The sequence below is a fragment of the Manis pentadactyla genome, chromosome 11, assembly GCF_030020395.1.
Source record: "Manis pentadactyla isolate mManPen7 chromosome 11, mManPen7.hap1, whole genome shotgun sequence".
In the NCBI taxonomy this organism is placed as follows: domain Eukaryota; kingdom Metazoa; phylum Chordata; class Mammalia; order Pholidota; family Manidae; genus Manis; species Manis pentadactyla.
The window spans coordinates 9312531-9337216 of NC_080029.1; the positions used below are offsets into that span (position 1 = coordinate 9312531).

Consider the following 24686-nt stretch of genomic DNA (forward strand, 5'->3'; position numbering starts at 1 on the left):
CCTCTGCATCTCAGGACCCAGAGCCCTTGGCATTTCTGGGACCCGCACAGCCTTGAATGGGCTCTTGATCTTCCTGTGGTCCAGACAGGCCTTTCTCCCAAGGCAGCCCATCACCCCACTCCTCCCCTGCGTTGCCTAGGCTGGGTCTTGGCTTCTCTGCAGGCCAGCCAGCCTTCCTGGGGCTTGTTCGTGATTGGTTTGGAAACTAACAGTCCATGCATCTGATTGTGTCTTCATTTGCTATGGAAGCTTGTACAGATTTCATTACATTTGCTTAATAATTGAATCTGGACAGGACTATTTCTGAGGAGGGCTGGCAGGGCTGATTCTACGTCCTGCTGCCAACACAGCGTTCCCTCCTGCCCCTGGCTGCCGCCTACAATCCTCTATCTGAGCTTGCTCCCTCAAGCTTAAAACCTCAGTCCTATTCACCTGTGGTTCACCCAAGGCTGAGCCTGATCGGAGCTGCCCCAGGGCCCTGTGCGTGGAGGCTCTGGGCAGGAGCACAAGGGTGCCTCCTGGAAGTGGGGCAGAGGGTGGGGGGCAGGGTGGCTGAGGAAGGGCACAGCTGGCCTCCTGCTCTGTGCTCAGTGCCTTGCCAAGTGGGGGCCCCATTTAGCAGGGAGGAATGGCCCAAGTTTGTACCACTAGGAAGGAGTCGGGGTGTGGGGGGATCTCCAGGACAGCCTGGGGCATGCCAAAACCCATGCACATACCACCATGCCATCCTGCCTCCTGCTGAGCAAGGGCCAGCAAGAGTCAAGGGTGAGGTCAAACTCTGTGCTTCCTGGGACAGCAGGAAAAGGCCCCACCTGCAGTGTGGGAGCACAGTGAGGGGTTCAGGAGTGCTCAGTGGACTCAACCCCCCGGCCTGCCGCTAACAATACCTGGCTCACAAGGCACCATCCAATCACTGTTTCCTTCGGTGCTCAAGAGTCAGCTAAAGAGCCAGGGGACCAGCTCCAGTGTCAGGTCCCCTGTGTCCCGGCTCTGCAATGCCAGAAAACTCTTAGCCGGAGTTTCCTTGTGTGTGTAATGAGGACTCAGAGAATTACCTTCTAGGATGCTTGGAAGCTTCGGTCAATGGGACTCCCAGGGCACTCAGCACGGTGTCAGCGTTCCCTACACGTTAGTCATTTGCATTCTTAGGGGCTAGTACTCAGGACAACTCTGTGAGGTCGGTGACAATAAAGAAAACCCAGCCGGGGGAGAGGACCTGCTGGGTTTGGGCTCACGGGGTGGGAGGCGGGAGAGCAGGGGCTGGGCTCCTGGGCCCTAGTCCCGCCCTTGGTGACAGTTTTCTCCCAGGAGGCCACTCCCGCCAGGCGCGCTCATGCCCCTGCCCCACATGCCTGCATGGAACCTCACCAGCCCCTGTCCGGTGTCCTCTGTGTGCTGCAGGCCACGCGGGCGGCACTGGCCGCGGAGGAGCCCCGGGTGGCCCGGCTGCAGGCTCAGCTGAAGGAGCTTATCATCTTCCCCCACGACCCGCAGCCGCTCTCCGACAGTGTGGTTGCGGCCATCCAGGAGTACCAGAGGTATCTGGGCAGGCTGGTGGTGGGCAGTGGGACGGATCTGTGCCTCGATCCCCACACTCAAGGGGTCTTCTTTCCTCAGCTAATGCCTTGGGGAGGTGGGCTTGATTTCTCTTGCATCCTGGTAACTTGAATAATTCGTGTACCTCTCAACAGCTGGCTGTGGCAGGGCCTCCCAGGGCGCAGGCCTTGGCCGCTCTTGACAGCGTTCAGCATTTTGCTCCCAGAAGGAGGCCTGGATTTGCCTTTTTTCCATGCTGAGTGTCTCATTCACCGGTTTCCATCAGGTCTCCTGCAGCTTAGCATGGGGCAGGGGCCTACCTACCCTAAGGGCCCAAGAGGAGGGCTTCTCAGTAGACAAACCCATTCCCCCCACCTGCGGACGATGCCTGTCTTCAGACCAGCCTCCACCTCCCCCTCGGCCCCTGGGCTCGGGCACAGCAAGGGGCTCCCGTTTCCTAGCTCAGCAGAGACCAGCGGGTCAAACCTAAGTGGAAATGAGCACAGTGTAAATGTGGAATCTGTAGCTAGAGCTGCGTGAGCCTCCGCGGTGTTCTGAGCACAGCACAACTGTCTACGTGTCGGAGGCCCTCTCATCCTCTGCCTGTCACAGGGGGCCCTTCGAGGAGAACTCAGGGGGCTTCCTGCTTGCCTCTCACCCCACAGTGGGCGCAGGCCCCACATTAGTACAATCAGAGCAGGGGCCAGGATCTCCTGTGGGATGCTAAAGAGGTGGCAGGGACCTGACTTCCCTGCGTGCAAAGTGGGCGATGGGCCAGGGTGGCTGAGGGCCTCCGTGTCTCTTGAGGTTTCACATGCTGGCCGGCTATGACTGGGTGCTGGATATTGTCATTGAGAAACTACTTGTAGAAATTATTTGGGCCTAGGATGATGGTCTCTTGCTGGCTTCTAGGAGGTGCCTGGGAGCAGGCGGTACCAGTCTAGGATCTCTATAATTCCTCTTCAGTGCTTGAGGTTCCCTGGTCTGGAAGCTGGGCTGAGTCTGTTTGAGAACTGGCTACCTTCCTTTGCCCTTTTATCCAGAGGGCATAGACCTCTGAGGTCCCAAAGACACTCCCAGAAGCCTGAGGGCTAGGAGGGAGCCCACCTGGGGAGCAGCGCAAGTTCACTCCTGGGCTGACCTTCCGCCCCACCCCTGCAACGCCTGTCTTGGTTTCTCCTGCATGGCCTGTGCAGCATGAAGGGGAAGAGCACCAGGCTGCGCAATGCCACGGGGGTGCAGCTGTGGCAGCATTCCCAGCGGCCTCTGCAGGATGTGCAGCTGTGGAGAGCCCTGGCCCAGAGGCTCCTGGATGTCACCGCCAGCCTGCCTGACCTGCCTTCCATTCACACCTTCCTGCCCCAGATCGAGGTAACTGTGGGCCTTCCAGTCCCCTGCCAGGGGAATGGCCGATGCAGCTGGGAGAGGGTGCCAGCTAAGTGTGGCATTTCAGTCACTCTTACAGGGAAAGGCCTGTGTCTGGGTCCTCCAAGTATCTGGGAAGAGCTCACTGCACCCTCCTGGCAAATCCTAAGCCTCCCCAGGAAATGTTATCAACGACAAAGGTCATCCTCAGTTCTTGGGTAGAAGCAAAACCTGGTGCCTGGTGTGGCCCCAGGACTCAGCACTGACCCTCCCACACCCCTTCCTTTCAGATCCCCTGTAGGCGGTCCTCTGGTGGAAACAGGAGGGACAGCATGTTAGGCCATCACTTTTACTGTGTATCAGTTAGGATGCCTGTGACAAGTGACAGAAAACCTGACCAATGGTAGCTTAAAGCAGAGACTTTCAGGAGGTCCCAAGGCTGACTTGATAGCTCAACAGCATCATCCCGGACCCAGGTTCTTCCCAGCTCTAAGCCACGTCTCCCTTCATGGCCCTAAGATGGCTGCCACCCCGACAGGCATGCATCGTCACACAAACAACATCCTGTTCAGGAAAGAATGGTATGGGGGCAAAAGGGCTTTCTCCATCCACCATTTCCAACAGGAAGGCAAACCCTCCTTCCCAGAAGCCCCTGTAGAATCCTCTTATTTCTCATTGGTCTGACAAGGTCACGTGATCACCCCTGGACGAATCAGGGGCTGAGGTTGGTGGGATTGCCAGGGCTGGCTTGGACCAATTATAGACATAATCCTGGGTTAAAAAATGAAAGAAGACAATTTAGGTGATACAAACTTTGTTTACTACTTCGTGATGTGGACAAGCAGAACGCCAACAGGCATATGAAAAGATGCTCCACATCACTCATCATAAGGGAAATGCAAACGAGAACCACGGTGAGAGACACCCACACCCATCAGGATGGCTATTATCAAGGAACTGAATACAGCAAATGCCGGTGAGGATGTGGAGAAACCGGAACCCTTGTGCACTGGTGGCAACAATGTAAAATGGCTCAGTGCCGTGGGAAACACTAGTCCCTGTTCTCACACTGGGCCCTGGGAGCAGCTCTGTGAGGCAGGCAGGACAACTTTATTATCATGGACTGTCTAGGAAACCACGTCCCCGAGCGGGGAAGCCACTGGCTCAAGGTCACCAGCCATTAAGTGGCATGTCGGGCTTTGACTCAGGCCTGTCTGACTCCACGGCCAGTGCTTTCCCCGCTGTGTCATGATTACATTTCTGTCCTGTCCTTCTCACTGGGGCAGAAAGCAAACACAGACTTCTGCCAAGCAGGAGGGAGAGGTACTGACTTTCTAGAGTGCGACTCAGGACTCCTGGGGCAGGAATCTCGAGGGTCAGTGGGCTGGAAGAAGCTGGCAGGGCCGTGGTTTGTTCAGGGAGCTCTTTGCTGGCTGCCAGCACGTCTTACGTCATTCTCACCAGCCTTCCCTGGGCAGGCTGGATTTCACAGGCCAGGGCGCAAGCTCCCAGCCCTGCCTTGTCTTGATTCAGCTCCTGCATCTAGCCTCAGAGTGCCTGTGGACCCATAAAGCTCCTCGAGAACTAGTCTTCTGATCCCCCAAAGTTAGACATGGCTGATGTATTGTTTCCTAGGGCAACTGTCGCAAAATACCCTTATCTGGGTGGCTTAAAGCAACAGAAATTCATTCTTTCATGTTCCAGAGGGGAAATTCCAAATCAGTCGGGTGTCAGGAAGGCCAAGCTCAGGGAAGAATCCTTCCTTGCCATTTCTAGCTTCTGTGAGTTGCTGGCAGTCTCTGGTGTTCACTAGCCTGTGGCCACATCACTCCAATCTCTGCTTCCATCATCACAACGCTGTCCTCTCCCCATGTGCCTTCGCATCACCTTCCCTGTGTGTGTGCCTAGGTCTAAATTTAATGGACCTAATAAGGGCATGAGTCATCCTGGCTCAGAGCCCACTCTAATGACCTATTTTAACTTGGTTACCTCTGTAAAGACCCCATCTCCAATTATGATCACACCCCAAGGTAGTGGGGGTGGTTGAAGACTTCATATCTTTTTTGAGGGACTCCATTCAACCCATGACAGCTGGTTAAATGCTGATAGCTGAGAAGAGCTGTCTCTTGTGTGCTCAGTGTGGTCGTGCACTATGATAAAAGCTTTATGAGCATCGTCTTATGTAAGTGTCATGACAACCCCGTGAGTTGGGGTATGACTACTCCACTTTACAGATGAGGAAAATGAAGCTCAGAACTGCCCAAGGCCTCCCAGCTAGTGTATAATTTAAACTCTTGATTGCAACTCCCCAGCCTGAACTCTTAGCCCCACTGATACTGTGTCCAGGTTCGGTAAAAAGGGGGTGAAGGTGACCTCTTACGTAAGGAGGCCTGACCTCGGCGTGGCTGCTCACAAACCACATGCCCTCATCTGCAGGTTATACCGTTCCAGCCCTATCAGCCATGTTCATGCTGCCCTTCCTCCAGGGACTCCCCCTGCCCTCCAAGGGCTGCTGTCAATACTGCCTCCTCCAAGGAGCCTCCTTGCATTCTCCCAGCCAGAAGTGTCCACCTCTGCCTTGAACATCCACAGCACTTGGTCAAAATTTCACTTAGGAAAACAATCGCTTTCTATCTTGAGTTGCAGTTACCTACATGGGCTGGGGCCTTTTTTCTTCCCTTCCTAGCCCCATCCTAGCTCACTGTCTCAGTAACATCATCAGGTACAAAATGGGAAGACTGGCCAGCTACGGACCTAACCTCTAGGCCTCTCCAGGACCCTGGACCCTCCAAGCAAGAGTGCTTACTCAAAACAGCTGCTTAATCAGCGGGAGCCTGGAGCTTGGTCCAGGGCTTTAGGGCAAGAAGAGTGAGAATAGGCCGGGGATGTGGTCAGGGAAGGCTTCCTGGAGGAGATGGGGCCCAAGCTGTGCACAGTTCAGGCTATGTGGGAGGCTGCCCAGTGCACAAGTGCCCTTTAGGTCCCTTCTTCACCTGGTGAGCCTCTACACATCACTACTACACTCATATGTCATCTCCTCTGGGGAGCCTTCCAGAATTCCCACTAATTGTACTTAGCCCTCTCAAAATATCCCACCACCACCTGGAGGTGGTCCCACAGCTGTCAGTGTTGGGGAATCATTGAGTGGAGGATCAAACTGGCTCAGGTCAAGGTCAGATGCAGAGTGGACAGTCGATCTGGGGGCCAGCAGCAAGGCAACAGGCTGTCAGGAGCTGCTGTGGTCCAGGTGGGTGAGGCTGAGGGTCAGTGGCAGGGAGCATGGAGAGGAGACGGGTGTCTGACCCACGTAGCAGAAAGAATTCTTGCACCGGGTTCGGTACTAACATGGATGTAGCAGGTGAGAAAGGAGTGAGGTTGACCCTGAAATTCAGGGCCTCCGCAGCACGTTCCTGCCAGCCTTGCATTTGCTGCATCCTCAAGCTGGCGCAAAGGTGCAGCCCCCTGAGCAGCTGCTGCCCATCAGAGCTGGCACCATCAGAGCCTCGGCTGCCCTGCCATGCTCTGTGACAGCGGAGGCCTTGTCTCCCTTAGGCGGCCCTGGCAGAAAGCTCCCGCCTGAAAGAGCAGCTGACGATGTTGCAGCTGAAGAAGGACCTGCTGAGTAGCGTCTTTGGCCAGGAGCGGGCCACGGCCCTCCTGGAGGAAGTGGCGACTTCCGTGCGGGACCGGGACCTGCTGCACAACAGCCTGCTGCAGAGGAAAAGCAAACTGCAGGTGAGCATCGGGGGCCCGCTCAGCATGAGAGCCCGGCCCCAGGGTTGGGGCCGCCTTTCCGGCCAGTGGGCCACACTGCAACCTCAGCTCTGCCCCACCACCTGCCACTGTGCAGCCCTGGGCATGTCCTTTTGTCCTCCACAATCGCAGGCTTCTCATCTATAACCTGGGCAGGATTACTGTGTGATCCTTCTGGCCACTTCCAAGCCACCTGCCTGCCCCCAGGTCCCCTCTCTACCCTTCAAGCACACTGAACTGTCTTGCACAGAGAGCCGGAGAGTGTCAAATAAGAGCAGGCAGAAGCAAACACTTTATAAACCACCATAGGGCTGGAAGCTCCTCTTATTAGAGAGACATTCCTAAATGGCTACACTAAATCAAACACAGAATGTGGCATGTTGTGGACAGCTTATTCTTTTTTGTAACAAATGCTTGCTGAGTACCTAATGATGATGACTGTGATAACAGTGGCTATGAACTGTGGGATGCTGACGAGGGACCAGGAACTTGCCAAGAGCATCACATCCATGGGCTCAGCTAATTCAAGTAACAAACATTTGGCAAACATTTTAGGGTTTGCAGGGCAGACGGTCTCTGCTGCAGCCACCCAACTCTGCCATTGTAGCGTGAAAGCTGCTGGAAATGAAGGGGCGTGGCTGTATTTGGATAAAACTTTATTTACAGAGACACACCAGGATTTGTCATGTTTGTGGTATGAGATGTAATTTGCCTGTCTTGAGGGCAGAGCAACTGTAATGTGAAGACACTACAGTGATTCTAAGGAGGGAGGTCCAGCCCCATCAAGGGCTCCAGGGAGGAGGCCTCCTGGAGGGGGTAATGCCTAAGTGAGTATGAGCTGGCAGGGGAAGGCCAGGCAAAGATCAGTGTGGTCCTGTCAGGCTGCGCGACAGGGTGCCAGTGAGGGAATTGCTTGATTTCTGTGCTGCCTGTTCTGTGTCTCTGCAGAGCCTGCTTGCTAAGCACAAAGATTTTGGGGCTGCTTTCAAGCCCCTGCAGAGGAAACTCTTGGACCTGCAAGCCAGGGTCCAAGCTGAGAATGGGCTTCAGCCGGACTGTCCTGGGAAACAGGCCCAGCTTTCAAGGTTGCAGGTAAGGGGTTTGTGGGGCCGAGTCACCTCTGTTCGGATGCTCAGCTGTGCCTAGCAGCGGCTCTCCTCCTGAGCAGTCACCAGCCAAGGAGCAGCTAACCGGAGCCCCTCACTTGAGATCTGACCTTTCACATCAGCTGAATCTCTGCTGATTTACCTGGTGGTTCCTGGCCTTGGCTGGGCTTGTAGTACCTCCAGACTGCTGATTCTTGAGCCTAACAAAATGATAAGCTATATCCTATTATTTACTCTGTAGTTCTGACGTCTAACATTGGTCTGTTTTGAAAATGTCTTTGCTTAATCTTCCTAATGACTCCAGAGCCCTTTGGTTAAATAAACTGATTTGGGGATTGAGAATAAATGTTTTCAGTACATGCAGACTGAACATAGGCTGATCATCAATAACTGTTGGCTGGATAAGGAGCTTCTGTTTTTTCAAATGCATGTAATACAATTTTCTTTTTAAAATGCAAACATAGCTCATACCTAAACTGAGAGTGCTCTGTGGAAGACATTAAAAATGGTGCATTTGAGGCTTGAAAACTAAAGTTGGGATGTGATTCTCCATAATGAGAGATGGTCATCAAGTAAGAACCCACATGGGAGTTTGTCCCCCAGCAATGCCGTCTGGTCCTTAGCAGAGTTTATTTTCATGGTGTCCTAGGACATACTTATCCTCTTAATAAAATCTCACCAGTCCTGAGAGTGGGCCTATGGGATGGCCACGCGGTACAGCTACTGGGGTGGGGCAATCCCACCGTGCTGTAACCATTTCGAGCTCTACCACTCAGGGCCCCACACCCGATGAGCCCCTAAGCCGAGAGGCAGGAAGGACGGCCCCACTCACTCCTCCTTCTGCAGGGGCTGCAGGAAGAGGGGCTGGACCTGGGGGCACAGATGGAGGCTGCTCAGCCTCTCATCCAAGGGAACCCCAACCACCAGCACAAAGTGGACCGGCTTTCTGCTGACTACCAGGCCCTGCAGAGGTCTCTGGAGGTAAGGGGCCGATGGGGGACGTGTGCTGTGACAGACACTAGGCCTCTGAAACCCCACACTCCTGGGACTTTCTCCTCCTTATCTCCTTCACTCCTTCCAGCCTTTCTTTTTGCTTTTTCCCTTCCTTTCTTCCTTTCCTCATTCACTCGGCAGATGATTCTTGAGCACCTCCTATATGCCAGGCAGTGTTTGAGCCCTAAGGATGGAGGCAGCCTGAGCAAGACAAAGCCCCTGCCGCTAGGTTACGTTCTAGTGGGTATATGGACAAGGAGTCAGCAAGCAAACAAGTAAATATACGACTCCCCATGTGCCTGGAGACGGAAGAACAGAGGAGGCTGATCTGATCCTAATGCAGTATGTCCGGCTGGTTAGCTGCCTCAGTGTGAGGTTGAAGTGTCCTGGCCAAGGCTAGTCCCGTCTGCAGTGCCCTCTAGTGGCCACCTCGATCTTGGGTGTCTGCAGTTTTGATCACAGAAGGGAAAGAAAGGGGCTCCTTCAAAGTGGGCCTAGAGTTGACACGCAGGCTCCAGGCCCACCCTGATGCTGATTCAGATGAAGTCCTAGGTCTGTATTTGTAACAAGTATCGGAGGGGTTCACAGGCAGGCAGACTTCAAGAAAACAGTCTATAAAAGGGGTTCTCCACCCTATTGAGCCTACCCTGTTTTAATAACAAATATTCCTAACATCCTCTGCAATCCTGAAATTCATAGATAGTATAAGTTAAAATTAAAATTTTAATGTAATGCCCATTTTGTAATAGAAAAGGGAAATAAAAGGCAGGTAATTATAATGAAATAGTGTCTTTCAACATGTAAGTGCCTCAAAATGTCCTCACCAAAAACGTGAGGAGGTGATCTGAGCACACCCCTCTGTGTGGCAGCCCCAAATGCCTCCAGTGAGATGTCCTGAAGTGTGGACAACCTTTGGTAAAGTTTCAGTGTATACAGAGTGCAGTTTCCACCAGTTCATAAAATAGATGCATTCCTGGAAGAGTCGATGTGTTTATTAAAACTTGTAAAAACCTCTTTGTGTCTGTATGTTAACTGGAGAAAGACTCTAAGCTCAGATCTTGATAAAGAGGGTTTTCTCCATTGTGGATGTTGGTAGGGCAGGAGAAACCTGGCGGTAGGGGCAGTTCCACCTGTGGGACTGTCCTCCCAGAGCGGGTGGGGGCACCCATAGCTCTCACGGGATTTGTGGTTCACCCCCGCGCCATCGTTGTTGCAGCCACCAACCCCGATGAGTTTCCAGCAAACACACCTACAGGGACCCACCGGGCTAGTGAGGCATAAGGTCTAGGTGCATTCACTTAAGTCCACTTAATACATTAGTAGCTAGGGTCTCAGGGCTGAGGCAGGGGGAGTAGAGAAACAGGAAACACTGACCCTGCCCTTTAGGAGCCACAGAGCCCCTAGAAGCAGCAAATGTCAGCTTTAATGCCTACATCAAATGGTGATCCAGCTGGATCATAATAATTGGAAGAAGCGGTCGTAACAGTGCCGAATAGTGGGGTTTAGGTAATTTTTCAGGCTCATTAGTGTTGTGGGCAAGCGCAGTGCATCCTCTCTGGGGGCGTGGCACCCAGTGGGGTCAGCCAGTGTCTGCGGAATGCAGGAAGGCCGAGAGTCACACGGACCTAAGCTGGGGATCTCAGCAAGAGAGGGAGGACAAAGCCCGGGGGCTGACAGGCCTGTGGTGGGCTGAGAGGGAGGGGCTTGACGGGTCCCAGGCCCGGTGACCAGGAGCTTGGAGAATGGCCACTCTCCTTCCCTGGAGACAGAGAAGAGTGAGGCCCCAGCCTCAGAGCAACGACTGACCCAGGGAGAAGGAAAGAAAAGACCATGTAAAAAAATCTGTGTGTCCAAGTATGACCCCACACAGAAAAGCAAACATCTAAGTGTGCAGCGTGGTGAGTTCTTAAGACCTGAACCCATCTGTGTTACCAGCACCCAGATCATGACGCAGAATGCTCCCGTTCCCCAAAGTCCCTCCTGCCCCGACAGCCACTGCCTAGCACTCCTGATACCTGCAGGTAACCCTGACCTTTGACTTGGAACATCGTAGGTTGGGTTTGCCTGATTTTTGTGTTATTTCAATTGAATCGGACAGAATGGTTTCTTTTGCATCTGGCGTCCAGCTGTCCACGTGATGGCTGTGAATTCACCCATAATGTTGAATTAGATTTTTGCACAGATTGCTCATTCTCTCTGCTATAAAATATTCCTTTGTATGAATATACCTCAACTTACTTATCCATTCTGCTGTTGAAGGGCGCTTGGGTAGTTTCCATCTGGGGACAATTATAAGCAGCACCACACATGCCTTTTGGTGCAGGTATGCATACCTGCTGGGTGCACACCCAGGGCTGAAATGGTTGGGTCAAAGCAATGCCTGTGCTCAGTTTTAGTAGATACCGATCTATGGGTTTCCCAAGTGGTTGTCCCGATTTGCATCCCATCAGTGGGGGACAAGGGCTCCCATTGCCCACACCCTCATCCAGACTCAGTATTTTCCATACACGTAAGACAGGCTTGGAGGCACTTTAAACCAGAGCTGGTCTTTCTGGGGTAAATTCCTTGCACCCTGCAGAAGGCAGGAACAGTCTCTGTGTCCCTCCTGGGAAGCTCTGGGGGTGTCCTGCCCCAGGCCCAGACAGGGTGGAGTGGCCCAGGGTCTCTGCCTTGCCCAGAGCTCAGGATTCCTTGTGCCCCGGGCTGTGCCGCAGGACCTCGTGGACAGGTGCCGGCAGAGCGTGTGTGCACATTGCACCTTCAGCCACGAGCTGTTGGAGCTCCGACAGTGGATGGCCATGGTCACTCAGAAGCTGGAATCACACCTGGGGGATGCAGGTTCGTGGGATGCCCAGTCCCGAGAGGTGGAAGTCGAGGTAAGTTGGCTTTCCTCATGGAGGTTCCAGTGCCCTCCCCTGCATCATCCCCAAAAGCAGGCTGGGGAGGCCAAAGCTACTATACTGGGGCGCAGAGACCCCTTCCCCAGGACCTCCCTATCCCACTCTGTATGTCCGTGTCTGTGCGTCTGTGCATGTCTGTGTGTGTGTCCTTCAGAGGCTGCTGGCTGAATTCCCTGAGAAGGAGGCCCAACTACCCGTGATTGAAGCTCACGGCCGGCTGGTGATGGAGACGTCTTCTCTGGAAGGGGCTGCTAGGGTCCAGCAGGAGCTGGGGGAACTGGAGCAATCCTGGCGGGCCCTGAGGCTGCTGGAGGAGAGCCTGCTGAGGTGAGGGGGTCTCCCGGCCTGGGGCCTGCTCTCAGACGTGCCCCCTTCCAGCCAGGGCAGCTCAGTCGTGCTGGGGGCGCCAACGTCTGGGGTTCTGCTGTGCTCCAGGCATGATGACGCCAGGTGCTCTGGGCTCCTCCAGTCTGGCCCACTTCATGATTCTGGCAGGGTAATAGGAGCAGGGAAGTGCCTCAGCTCAGGAGTCAGCCTCCGGCCCCTTCTGGCTTGGGTCTCCCCTGCCTCAGTGGGTATGTGTGCCTGAATGACAGTAATGTGAGCCTCCAGTAGAAAGTGGACATACAAATGCCTTGGGGACATTCTGGCAAACCTGAAGGACAGGCATTGACCCGGGAGGCCAGAAGTCGTTTTGCCCCAGTTCTATTCCTTCTGCCTGGCCTGGTGAGTCCCCATCACAGCCCCACATTGACTGGGTGAGTTTGCCTCCTCAGCCTTCTCGGAAACCGGCAGCTGCAGAGGACAGAAGTGGATTCAGGGAAGAAAATGATTTTCACCAACAACATCCCAAAGGCTGGATTTCTCATCACCCCCACGGACCCCATTCCCAGGCATCGCCGTCAGGTGGGTCTGCCCAGTGGGACTTCTGGGGAGAGGCCAGATCCTGAGGCAAATAATGGGAGGTCCCCAGCAAAGGCCCCTCCCTGTCCAGGGCCACCTGCTTAGCTGGGGACCTAGGCAGAGCTGTGCCTTGTGCCTCTGAACAGAGGGACTCAGAGACCCCAGACCCGAGCCGATAGGGTGGGTTATGGGCATCCCTGGGCAAATGGTCCTCACCCCTCAGAAACACCAGCAGCCGCCAGCAGGGAGGAACGTCAGCATTGAAAGCTTCCTGCTGGCCCCAGATGGAAAACTGAAATCACAAGATGGGTATATTTTAGTGTCATAGTTGTATTTTGTAAAAATAACCTAACTCCATTGTGTCATCCATCCCTTCCCTGACTTTAAAAAAAGGAACCACATTAAAAAGAAATTCATTCCATTTCCTTCAATTACAACACATCAGCTCCTTTGTTCTCCCATCATTCTTTCATTTCCCGATGCAAACGACACATATGGACTGTTGCTATGTCCAAGCACTGCACTTGGAGCTGAGCTACAGCTGTGAGGAAAACAGATTCTCTGACCCCACAAAGAACTTAGAATCCAGAGCAGAGCTGAAAATATTGTGATGCGTACCCTGATCATATTAAAATGCAGACTCTGATTCAGTAGGACTAGGGTGGGGTCCCTGAGCCTCCATTTCTTTATGCTCCCAGGTGGTACCCAGGCTGCTAAGCCTCGGAGCACATTTTGAGGAAGAAGGAAGTGGGAACCACAGGCAATTAGATAACGGTTTACAGAAAGCATGGGACTCAATGGCAAAGGGGTGCATGCTAGGGAGCCTGCTGCAGAGTAATTGTGACCCCGTTCTGGGGTAGAGGAGCCCTCCTAGGAGAAATGAAATGTCTGGGAATAAAACCTCACTGCTGAGCGAGAGGCAGAGAAAGGGGTGAGAGGTGTGTGTTCCACTCAGAGGAGACAGTGTGCATAAGACCCAGAGGGAGGCAGCACAAGTGCCTGGGACCAGATGTGTCCGCGGGCTCAGGCTCAGCACAGGGAAGGTGGCGTGAGCTGAGGAGTCAGGCAGAGCCGGAACCTGGGGCTCTCAGGCCACATCCAGGAGCATGAGAAGCTCCCGAGGTATTAAAGCAAGGGTTTAGCTGAATGGATTTGCATTTTTGATAGATCACGCTGGCCACCGAGCCTGGAGGGGGCAAGAGTGATGGAAGGGTGGCCACTGTTACAGCCATCCTGGTAGGGAGGATGGTGGCTGCCACTAGGAGACCAGGGAGGTGACCATGACCATCCACTGCTGCAGCTCCAGCTGCCTAGGGCAAGAAGGTGCAGTGTTCCCACATGCTATGCCGGCACCCATCCATGACGTCCTGCAGCAGAGCCCCGGGTTCCCAGGGCCCCCTGAGCACAGGATGAAACCCGGAGCCACCCCAGCCATGCAGGACCCCCGGAACTGAACCAGAAGTTAGCTCCTAGCATTGAGCAGAGAGACATTCCTCATCCCCTCCAGGCCTCCCTCACCACCTTGTGAGCATCCTCATCTGTACCCTCTGCCTTGGTTGGAGTCCCCAGGATACATGTTTCCACCTCTGATGCTTTGATCATGCTGTGCATTCCTGCAGGCAGATCTTCTCCAGGACGAAGGCGGCAGCCATGAGGATTTCCCCCAGCTCCTGAGGAACTTTGAGCTGTGGTTGCAGGTGGAGAATTCCAAGCTGGTTAGAATCATCTCAATGAGAACTGCCACAGCCTCGGACTTGAGGTCCAGAGGAAACAAGCTGCAGGTTTGTCCCCAAGGAACAGCCGCTGTCCCATACAGTCTGTACCCATAGGTGTGTTCACTGCCAGGGGAATTCTTCAAGAAAAGGAGCACATGGCTTGTGAGCTATTTTCATTTGTATATAAGTAGCTTTAAAAATTTTTTTTGGTTCAAATATTTTAGGAGAACTTTAGAAGAACTATTCATTCATTCATTCATTCATTCATCCATTCATCAGCTGACTTGGAAAACCCACCTTGCAAAATATCACCAGTAGTCACTGCTCTCAGTTAGCTATTGCCGTGTAATAAATCATCCCAACAGTTTGTGGCTTTGCAAAGCACCTATTTTAGCTAATGATTCTGAAGGTTGGTAACTTAGGCTGCGCTCAGCTGGGCAGTGCTTCTGGTCTTGGCTGGATCCCCTTATTTGCTGTCAGTTGCAGTCAGCAGAGTGGCCCTACTTCTGGGGGTTGGTGACTTGTTGGAGATGAACATGAGCTGGACCACACTTTTCTTGTCCTGTGGAACAGCCTGGGCTTCACATACCAGAGACATCATTTAAGAGAGCGAGTGGGAGCATGAAGGCTTCTTGAGGCCTAGAGTAGGAACTGGCACAATATTCCTTCCCCTGCATTCATTGGACAAATAAAGTAATGGAACTGCAAAGTCATCTTGCAAAGGGCATGGCTATGTAGGATGGGGAGGTCATGGCCATTTTTGCAATCTGTCTACTGTGAATTTTCTTTCTCCTTCACTTTCCCATCAAATCAGTCACCAGTCCTCCTTGCTTCCACCTCCTGGATATTTTTGTTTCTGTCCCCTCTCACTACCACTGTCTTAATCCCGGCCCTTAACTATTTTTGACCTTGATTATGGCAGTAGGTTGCCAAATGGCCTCCCTTCTTCCTGTTGGTCATCCAGGTCATGGCTCATTCTGCAGCCACAGTGACCCTTTAGAATCACAAATATGACCATGTCCTTGCCCTAATAAAAACCTGTCAGTATAGAGTTCAACCTCCAAGTGTATTACACAAAGCCTTTCTCAACCAGGCCCTAGCCTACCTTCTTTTTCCTTGTTTTCCTGCAGTTTCACTATGGTGTGTTAGAGTTTATATTTCTTTTTATTTTTCCTACTTGGATTCATCTGAATTCTTGAATCTGTGGTCTAGGGTCTTTCCAGAAAAATCTCTGACATGTCCTAAAATGTCTCTGCCTTGTTCCCTTTCTGTTCTCCTTCTTATGATGTCATTTAAACATGTTACCCCTTCCCACTGCCTCTATGACTCTATGTATTTTTTCATTCTTTTGTCTCTTCAAATTGCATTCTGGATAGTTTTTCTAACCTGTCTTCTAGTTCACTAATTCTCTATTTAGCTGTATCTCATTTGCTGTTACACATGTCTCCTAAATCCTTAACTTTTGATACTGTATCAGTTCTAGAATTTCTACCTGGTTCTTTTAAAATACTGCTCTCTTTTCATAGCTTTCAGATCCTTACTGAAATATTTAAGCTTGTCTTTTCTTAGAATACAGTAAACATAGCTGTTTTGTGTTTAATAATTCCAACATCTCAAGTCATTTTAGGAAGGTTTCTGCTGCATGTTGTTTCTGTACGTTCTTGGTGTCTTGCATGTATGTGACAGCTTTGATTATGGCCATTGTGTTTGGCAAAATAGGTATAAGAGTAATTTGTGATGTAGGATCACCTCTTCTCCAGGGATGATTTTGTTTGTGACTTCCAGGCAAGTGAGGTCTTGATCATTCTGAAACCACTGAATCCAAGTTCAAAGCTTGAGGATCCCTGGACTACTGAGATGACTTGGAACTGGGCTGCAAATCCACATAAGGCCTAAGATAGGTTCTGATTCACCTTTAGGAGTCTCAGCTGAAGGGGGAATGGCTTTTCAGATCTCTGCCTCTGCAGAGCCCAGACTTGGACCTTTGTCTCCATGGACCTGCAAGACTGCCAAAAGCACGCTCTGTTTCACAACTATTTCTTCCAGATTGGCAAGTGTCCTATAGGCAGAAGCAGGCCTGGTCACTGGCTCACTTCTCTGGGTCCGTGCTTTCCTAGGTTTTAGCCTAATGTGCTTTGTCTTCTTGTTAACTCCTTGGTACCTTTTAAGTGTTTTTAGTATTTTGTCCTCAGTGAGAGGTTTGGCCCAGTTACCTAGCTGACTATGAGGAGGAAGTCCTTCCTGCCTACCTCCTGTCTCATATGCTGCCACTCCTCTCGTTTCCTGCCACCACCACCCAATGCCAGCCATTTCAGAGACAACTTTCTCTTGTAGGGCTCACATTCTAGAAGGATGGGAGACGTTAAGCAACTTGCCTTTTATCACACACAGCTGGTAGGATGGGGCAAAGCCAAGATCCAAAGCCAGAATTTAAACCCAGACTTGCATTTAGAGTTCTGCTCACTTCCCCACATCACACTGGGGTCTTGGAGGATAAAGAGGTGCCATCTTGGAGGAAAACGGAACTGTATTTTGATAGAAAAATCTGTGCAATCCCAACATCACTCAGTCAGGCTTACACATGCCAACAGAAAGGCCTGGTCAACAATGATAGCTTTTATGATGGTCACTCTTAGGTCAAGCCCTCTGGAAGACTTGATTCTAGAATGCCAGAGTTGGAAGTGCCTGTGGAGGTCAGCAGTGAGCTAACCCCTCTCATGCAGGAATCTTTTCTGTAACATTTTAGAAAGCAACTGCCTTTGCTTCAACTTGCATGGGTGGGATTTTCACTTTACAGGTTCTATTAGCAGCCCCTCAAGTGAGATTTGACTGGTACCTCCTCACCAGCCAGGTGGGGCCATCTGGGCCATTTGGAGGGTGCCTATGACAAAGCCTTTTCCCTCATAGGAGCTAGAGGCTCGCGTACTGGAAGGTCAGTACCTCTTCGAGAGCCTCCTTCGTCTCAGGCCAGCAAGGGGGACCTCGGATGAGCTGGAGGATCTGCGTTACCGATGGATGCTCTACAAGTCCAAACTCAAGGACTCCAGCCACCTCCTGGTAGGCGCTAAGGATGCCCAAGCCCCAGGCCCCGGAGATAGGACTGTGGCTGAGCCTGAGCTCACTGGGGAGAGACACAGACAGGCCCTCATTCCCTTCGCCCTGTGCCTCCCAGATCGAACTGAAATGACTGCACAGAGGAGGGGGAGACTCCTGGGCCCTGGGTGCTTGACTCGCAAGGTGTCATTTGGCCACCCTGCCACCTTGCAAGGCTGGAGCTCCAGTAATGACAGCAGTCACCATCACAGTTGACATTCGAGGAGCACTTTGTTACCCACTAAGCTGAAACCATTGTGTTCATTATCCCATCAGTGCTTGCACAGCCCTCTGCCAGAGTGATCATACCTCAGTCTCCAGAGGGGAGCTGGGACTCTGAGAAGTTAAATTGCCCCAAGTCACAACTAGCAAGGGACAGAGCCGGCACGAAAACCCCCCTTGCTGTGGTGGGCTTGCCGGAGGGGGGCACTGGACTGGGGACCTGGAGCCCTACTTCTGCTAGCCCCACTCCCCCACTAACTTGCTTTGTGACTCTGAGCAAGCACTTCCCCCTTGGGGCCCTCTTCTCCTACAGAATAATAAAAATAGCTAAGCTATTAACTATAGTCTTTATTAAATGTCGGGTCCTCCTAACAACCCTATAGAGGGGATACTGTCATTATTCCCTGAGAACAAGTGAGGAAACTGAGGCAGAGAGGCTGGCCCAAGGAGGAGGGTGGTTGAGCAGGCCTCTGAAGGCCCCTTTAGCCCCCAGACCCCAGACCCCAAGCTCGCGGCCCCGAAGCAGGCGTCCCGGCCACTAGGTGTCAGCCTCGCACCAGCCAGGCTGCAGCCCCCAGCCGCCCCGGCGCAGGCCTTCCCAGACGGAATCCCACCTGGGCCCGAAGTGCGTTAAAAGGCTCATTAAATCGAATCACCTGCTGGTTCAGCCTGTCCAGATGACCAGGTTTTAAAGCAACACTCCCCTGACAAAATGAATATTCCATTACAGGCTCTGTTGGGATTTGAGTTTCACTCACTTAACTTCTTTTTTTCCCTTTTCCTCTCCTTTGCTAAAATAACAGACCCAGAGTTCTCCAGGGGAGCCGACTGGATTCCAAAAGGTATGGCGTCTGCCATCTGCTCCACATGGCTAGAGGGCAGGGCGTCTGGAGTGCTGGTGGGCCTGTGACTCTGGGGTAGGACCCCTGGGCTTCCTGGAAGGTTCTATGAGGTCTAAGGACCATTTAATGGGGAATCAGCTCTGGGCTGTCCGAGGCGGGTCTCCAGGGTCCTGGTGCTGGGGAGGCCTAGGGGTGCCTCAAATGTACTCAGTTATGACAGGCATGTGATAGGAGGAACCCTGGAGTATTGCATCCAAACCGGAGTAAGCAGAGTGAGAGAGGACACTTAAAAGGATGGGACAGGTGTCAACCAGGACTGTCCTGGGAAACCTGGACCGTTCGGGCAAACCGGACCATGTGGCCACCCAAATGGTAGCCAGGCATATGGGGTTCAGTGGGGGACAATAGAGGAAGAGGCTGTTATGCCTTTCTTGTGCCTACCTATGCCCGCTGAGAAGTGCTCAGAGCCGCTTCCGTGGTGCTCACAGGCCAAAGCCATAACAATAACAGCAGTCGTGGTGGCAGTGATAGTGAACCGTAATTATTTTTGCTCCACCAATTATTTGTGACCGTCCACTATGTGTTTGCTAAATCATAATTAGGGCATTTCATTTAACCATCCCATCAACACCCAAGAGGCATCATCACCTCCATTTTTGGCATGGGGAAACTGAAATGGCAAGATAGGAATGACTTACTCAGCGAAGGCCTGAGGCTCCTGAGTGGTCTCTGGACTCGGACTCCAAAGCCCACATCTTAACCTTCTACCCTGTGTTTTGGAGAAAGCATCCCTGGGGCCTGATGGGTCTCCCTGCTTCTGGGAAAACCCAGTGTAAATTGATGTCCCAGTGCTGTCTTTTCCAAGGGAACACACTTGTTTTCCTGCCAAGCCCGTAGTGACATGAGCCTCCAGCATACGGTGCTGCAAAGCACTCTGCGTTCCCCAAGAGCTTTCGGGCCACGGAATCTCTGTTTCATGCTTTGCACACCAGGATTTATTCTTGGCCTCCAGCTGATGTTCATGTCTCCACTCTGGGAGAGTGGGTATCCCCTGGACTGGGTGGGCCAGTCGTGAGACCAACACTATGCTCTGAGCCCCATGTCAACCGTTTATGTGCCCTTGGGCAAGCGGCCCTGCCTCTCAGGGCTTACTTTCCCCATCTGTATAATGGGGCCATCGATACTGACTTTATTTACTTCAGTATAAACTAATTTTGAAGATCGTGTGAACTATTGTTTGTAGTTCTTCTGAGAGTCCTGGTTCCTCCCACCCCCACCCCCAATTTAAGAGAAAACAAAGAACCTCGTCATGAAAGGGGAAAGAGGAACCCAAAGAGCACCTGGTGGCTCCTGGTGGGACGGGGGACCCAGGGCCGGGTGTCCAGGCTGCCTCTAGCTCTCTTACTTTAAGCCCCTCACTGGTTGGGAGCCCCCAGCTCCCAGGCCAGAGTCCATGGGGGGTCATGCCTTGGTACCTGGTACCTGGCATGTAGTAAGTGCTCACTAAAGGGTTTTGGCTGACACCCGCCCTGCAGTGCAGGCTCAGGTTCCCGGCAGACTGTGACCGGGTTCATGTGGAGTGTTCACGGCTCTGTGTTTATTTGCCGCCTCCTCGTCCATTCACTCATTCATTCCACAAGTATCTACTGAGTGCTGACTTTGTGCCCAGCACTGTTTTAGGCACTTGGAATGCATCCGTGACCACGAGAACAAAGACCTGCCCTGGCCAACTGTGCCTGCTGGCTGGGAGGAGGGGGTATGGCAGAGAGGGTGCACACATCTAGCTGCTATTGCTCAGCACAGTGGCAAGTCTCTGGGTCAGGGAGCTCTGAAGGGCAGCAGCAGCAGCTTGCGGGTCTTCTTATTTACAGTGTTTATCCTACTTATGGTTGACAGATGTCAGGTACAGTTTCATAAGATATGCAAAGCAGACAGGCTTTAAATGGCTGAACAATATGCTTATTCAGGCTATGTTTAAAGCAATTGGATGCATGACAATTTGAATTTGGTGCTGACTGGCTTTTGAGCTAATGGGTCTTAGCCCACTGCGAAGAAGCAAGCAAGCCAGGGACCAATATACAGAGGCCACTTTGGGCTCGTTTTCATGACGGCTTGTTTAAGCCAGATGTCTGGATCCCACAAGTTGATCCATTAGGTCTGGAGTGTCCCAAGAATCTGCATTTCTAGCAAATTCCCAAGCGATGCTGATGCTGCAGACTTCGGAGCCACACTCTGAGAACTACTGCTTTATGATCTTGTTTTGAATCCAGAATCCACCATTAATGTGTATGCCCATTGGCAAGTCACTGAATCAGGGTTTTCCAATGAATGAAATAAGCGTTCCCCCTTACAGGAGCTAATGGTAGCCAAGTTCTTGTGACAATGAGCAATAGGTAGATTCTGAATTGCCATGTAAGCGAGGACTCTGGAGACTTCTGCAGACTCTGCTTCTCTTCCTGAGAACAAAGGGAACGATGACACTTGTGCATCCTCCTTTGGTCTTGTTCTCATGTTGTTTTTGCTGGTTGTGTATGCACATGCACGTGGAAGGGTCTGCACACACGTGCACATACACACATAGGCCTGACAGGTAGAAAATAGGTGCTGTCTGTAGCAGTTGTAATCTTGCCAATTTAAAAACATTCCATATATTATTTTTGGTTCTGACGGGAAGAAAAAAAAAAACCTGCCCGAAAGCTAATTATTTATGAGCAGTTGGTTTTCCATGCTTTTCTGTCTCCGTGCACCAAGCCACTTCCAACTGTGTCAGTGGCTTCAGCCTACTTGTTTGTATAAACAGAATAATTAAGGTTTATTAAATTTTCAGCTGCCTACACACTTGTCAGCTCAGTGCCACCGGATATGTGTGCCTGCAGCATTCAGGCACATGAAATGTAATTGCTTTTTCAAGTTGCAATTGGCTCATGAGTCAACTAAATTCCTGCCTTGGCCCAGGGAAGCCGTGTACTCCTTACCTGGGACAGTTGGTGGAGGAACAGATTTGCGAGTATTTGTTTGCCTGGGTAAACCAGGGCAGGGCCAATGTGCCAGTTGGCAGGAGTGGAGAGCAGGCACCTTGTAGGCATTGCATGTTGTGGCCTCTTGGGAGACAGATCCAGATGTTAAGCAACTTGAGAGTGGCCTTTTTATTTACTTGTCCATATTTCATAGGTGTTAAGACTCCTAATTTTTTGTGTTTTCACATCTCCGGGATTTGGATGTCTTACTACAATCCAGTTCTTTCAGTGAGGATTTGCATTTGCTTCCTTCCACCATCCAGGACACTTACCCTCCTGAGATTTCTCTAAATTAAAGTCTTTGCTAGCGGGCTGTGTTTTGTTTGGCTTTCCCGAGGACCACACTGATGGTGCGAACCTAGGTGGCCACCCTCTTGGAGTTCTGGCCCACTGTTCAGAATTCTCAGGGAAGAGTTTTGTTTCCCTCCCTTCACCCAGTGCCAAGCTAAGACCTCCAATTTCCTTCTTCCCCTTTCTGGGAAGTGAGATTATTCCTCATTTCCCCTGACATTGAGATGCAGCCCCCAGGCACCCCAGCTGTATGTGGGGTCTCTGTTCAGACTCTCCACCTTGGTGGTTGGTTATTTTTGTTCCCTAGTGAAATGTAAAATAATGGTGCATCTTATAATCAGCATCTTACATGGGATGAAATACTGTAACACCAAATCTCAGAGAGCCTTAGTGAGTTTTCCATGTTACATAGTAACTTCCTGTCACAGTAACTGTAATGTTGTAAAAGTGTCTATTGTGCTCTAGGCACTGTGCTGGAATCCCCATGTGCCTGGTCTGTGATGCTCACACCACCATCTCATTTTTGTGGGAGAAGAGGGCCACTTGGCGTTTTCTCCATATGTGGTGACAGGCCCAACTGGGGTGGTGGCAGAGGGAGCCCGGCATGACTTCGTTCCCCTGATTCACTCTGCAACTCCGGAGGCCAATCACATGCGGCTGTTCCTGGTCAGAGTCCTGGGCTTTGCTGGGGCTGTGCTGCCTCTGACCTAAACAAGAGAAAGCCAGGTACAGCCCTCACACCCTGTGCTCCATATCCCCTGGGGCCCGGTCTGTCCGTCCACCTAGGAAGCCCAGAAGCAGTGGGCCATTGCCAATGTATGACAGTCAATGCTAATACACTGAATATCAAGTTTCTGGAACTTGTCTTTGACCATAAATATCCAGAGAAGTGTTATCTACTTGTGTTCATTCTATTTCTTCAAGCTTCCTTGCTCAGCCCACCTGCCTTCCGCCCCTCACCTCCTCTGAAATTCATCCTGATAGGGGAAACAGTAGCTCCCTGTCCACTAAGCCCAGTAAATGTATTTCTGTTCCCATCTTCTTGGCCTCTAAGCAAACCTGGGGCTGAGGGCCACGTTCCCCTCTCGCCAATGCTCTGGCTGCCCTTCTCAGACGCGATCCTTGGGACCTCTCTGTTTTATTTGTTCCAGTTATCAACATCAGTGTGAAGAAAACTGAGGGTTGATGAAATATCGTTACTTAATCCAGAGCCCATATGCAGAATTTCTCAATCATCTTTAAAAAAGAAAAACAAACTTTCTTTTTTTTTTAAGCAGTGTTAGGTTTACAGAAAAAATTGAGCAGATCATACAGAGGGTTGCCATAGACCTCCTCTCTTCCACCCTTTCCCACGTTTCCGTTATTATTAACATCTTGCAGTAGCATGGTATACTGGTTATCATCCATGAACCGATACTGACACATCCTTGTGAACTGAAGTCCACAGTTTAACCTCAGGCTTCACTCTTGGTGTCCATTCTGTGAGTCTGGGCAAATGTGTAACGACATGTACCCACCCTTACACATGGTATCATACAGAGTCGTTTCACTGCCGTAAACATCCTCTGTGCTCCCCTGACTCACCCCTTCCCCCTCCGTACCCCCATTTCCTGGCATCTGCTGATCTCTTTCCTTTATAATTTTGCCTTTTCCAGAATGTCATATAGCTGGAATCATACAGTACGTAGCCTTTTCAGATTGACTTCTTTCCCTTAGCAGTATGCGTGTAGGTTTCCTCATGTCTTTCTGTGGTTTGACAGCTCATTCCTTTTTATCACTGAATAATATTCCATTGTATGAATGTACCACTTACAGCCTTTTTTATAATTTTTTTTTCTCAGTGCAGAGTCCATTCCAGGATCACATTATGCACGCAGTTGTCACATCTCTTTACCTTCCTCTCAGCTGGAACTATTCCTCAGTTTTTCTCGACCTTGACCTTCTTGAGTACAGGCCAGCTATTTTACAGAAGGCCCCTCAAGTTGGGTTTTGCTGATGTTTCCTCGTGTTTGCAGTTGGGTTTGCATTGCTGGCAGGAATGGCACAGGAGAGATGCTGTGCTGGGAGACCCACACAGCCGCTGTGCCCCCACACGGGGGATGCTGATCACGTGATTATGGCGGGACAGCCTTCTTTCTGCCCTGGGAATGCCACCACGTCATCTGCAAGTATTAAGGCATCTGTGTGGCACTGGTGAGAGATCCCTTCTTTAAATGGCTGTTTGCTCAGGGTCTTCTTGGCCTTCCTCCCCCTCACAGCTCCCGCCCACCCTGGCAGTTTCCTCCGCTACTGTGGCTTTGTTCCTTGACTCTAGGCCTCTCATCCTCTCTGGTCCATCTCCAGTCCCGGCCTCTCCCTCCTCCTAACTTCAGTCCCAAATCAGTCCCAAAGGCCCACCACCTGCTGAACGTCGACCGGGGAGTCCCACAGACCCCCAGGACGCAGCATGTCTGAAGCTGACCTCATTGTCTGCCCACATGCAACCAATCTCCTGTCTGCACCTCAGTGAAAACCATGACCACCCTCTCTCCCAAGCCGGCTGTCTCTGGCTCATCCTAGACGCTCGCCAACCTTGGTTCTAGACTTAGGCTCCCTGGCCATGGAGGGAATCTCAGGTGATCAGGACGAGTGAAGGCAGGGAAGGGGGGGCAAACGTAGGCCCACCCACCTGATCCTGAATGAGACTCCATGCTTGCTTGAGTGGTGACACCATCAGTCCTCACCACGGCCCTCCGGCCAGAGGAGCGTCTCGCCAGTTACCCAGCCACCTCCCGATGGCCTGCTTAGTTCTCATCCCCCATCCTTCTCCCAAACCAACCCAGGCCTCTGGAAAAATACGGTTCTATGGCCTGACCATCATGTGCAGGCCGCCGCAGTGAGGAGACGAGATGAACGCAGCCGCACCACAGCCACTGGCGGCAGGTCCCGGCTGGGAGCTCTCCGGAGCCTC

The 24686-nt window shown here is 51.7% G+C and overlaps 1 protein-coding gene across 6 annotated transcripts in view; it reads left to right on the top strand.

Moving 5' to 3' along the window:
• Nucleotides 1–24686, top strand: part of SYNE3 (spectrin repeat containing nuclear envelope family member 3) — a 95244-nt gene that overhangs the window by 54371 nt on the left and 16187 nt on the right. For 4 of the 6 annotated variants that reach the window (XM_036882028.2, XM_036882027.2, XM_036882030.2 and 1 more), the window contains 11 exons: nt 1402–1538; nt 2733–2907; nt 6454–6636; nt 7603–7746; nt 8607–8741; nt 11468–11629; nt 11808–11980; nt 12430–12559; nt 14176–14337; nt 17179–17328; nt 18390–18428. In XM_036882028.2, coding sequence (XP_036737923.2) covers nt 1402–1538; nt 2733–2907; nt 6454–6636; nt 7603–7746; nt 8607–8741; nt 11468–11629; nt 11808–11980; nt 12430–12559; nt 14176–14337; nt 17179–17328; nt 18390–18428 — 1590 coding nt within the window. Of the gene's footprint in view, nt 1–1401; nt 1539–2732; nt 2908–6453; nt 6637–7602; nt 7747–8606; nt 8742–8894; nt 10950–11467; nt 11630–11807; nt 11981–12429; nt 12560–14175; nt 14338–17178; nt 17329–18389; nt 18429–19030; nt 22313–24686 lie in introns of those variants that run through there. The other 2 variants (XM_036882029.2, XM_057488166.1) reach the window with 2 other exon arrangements.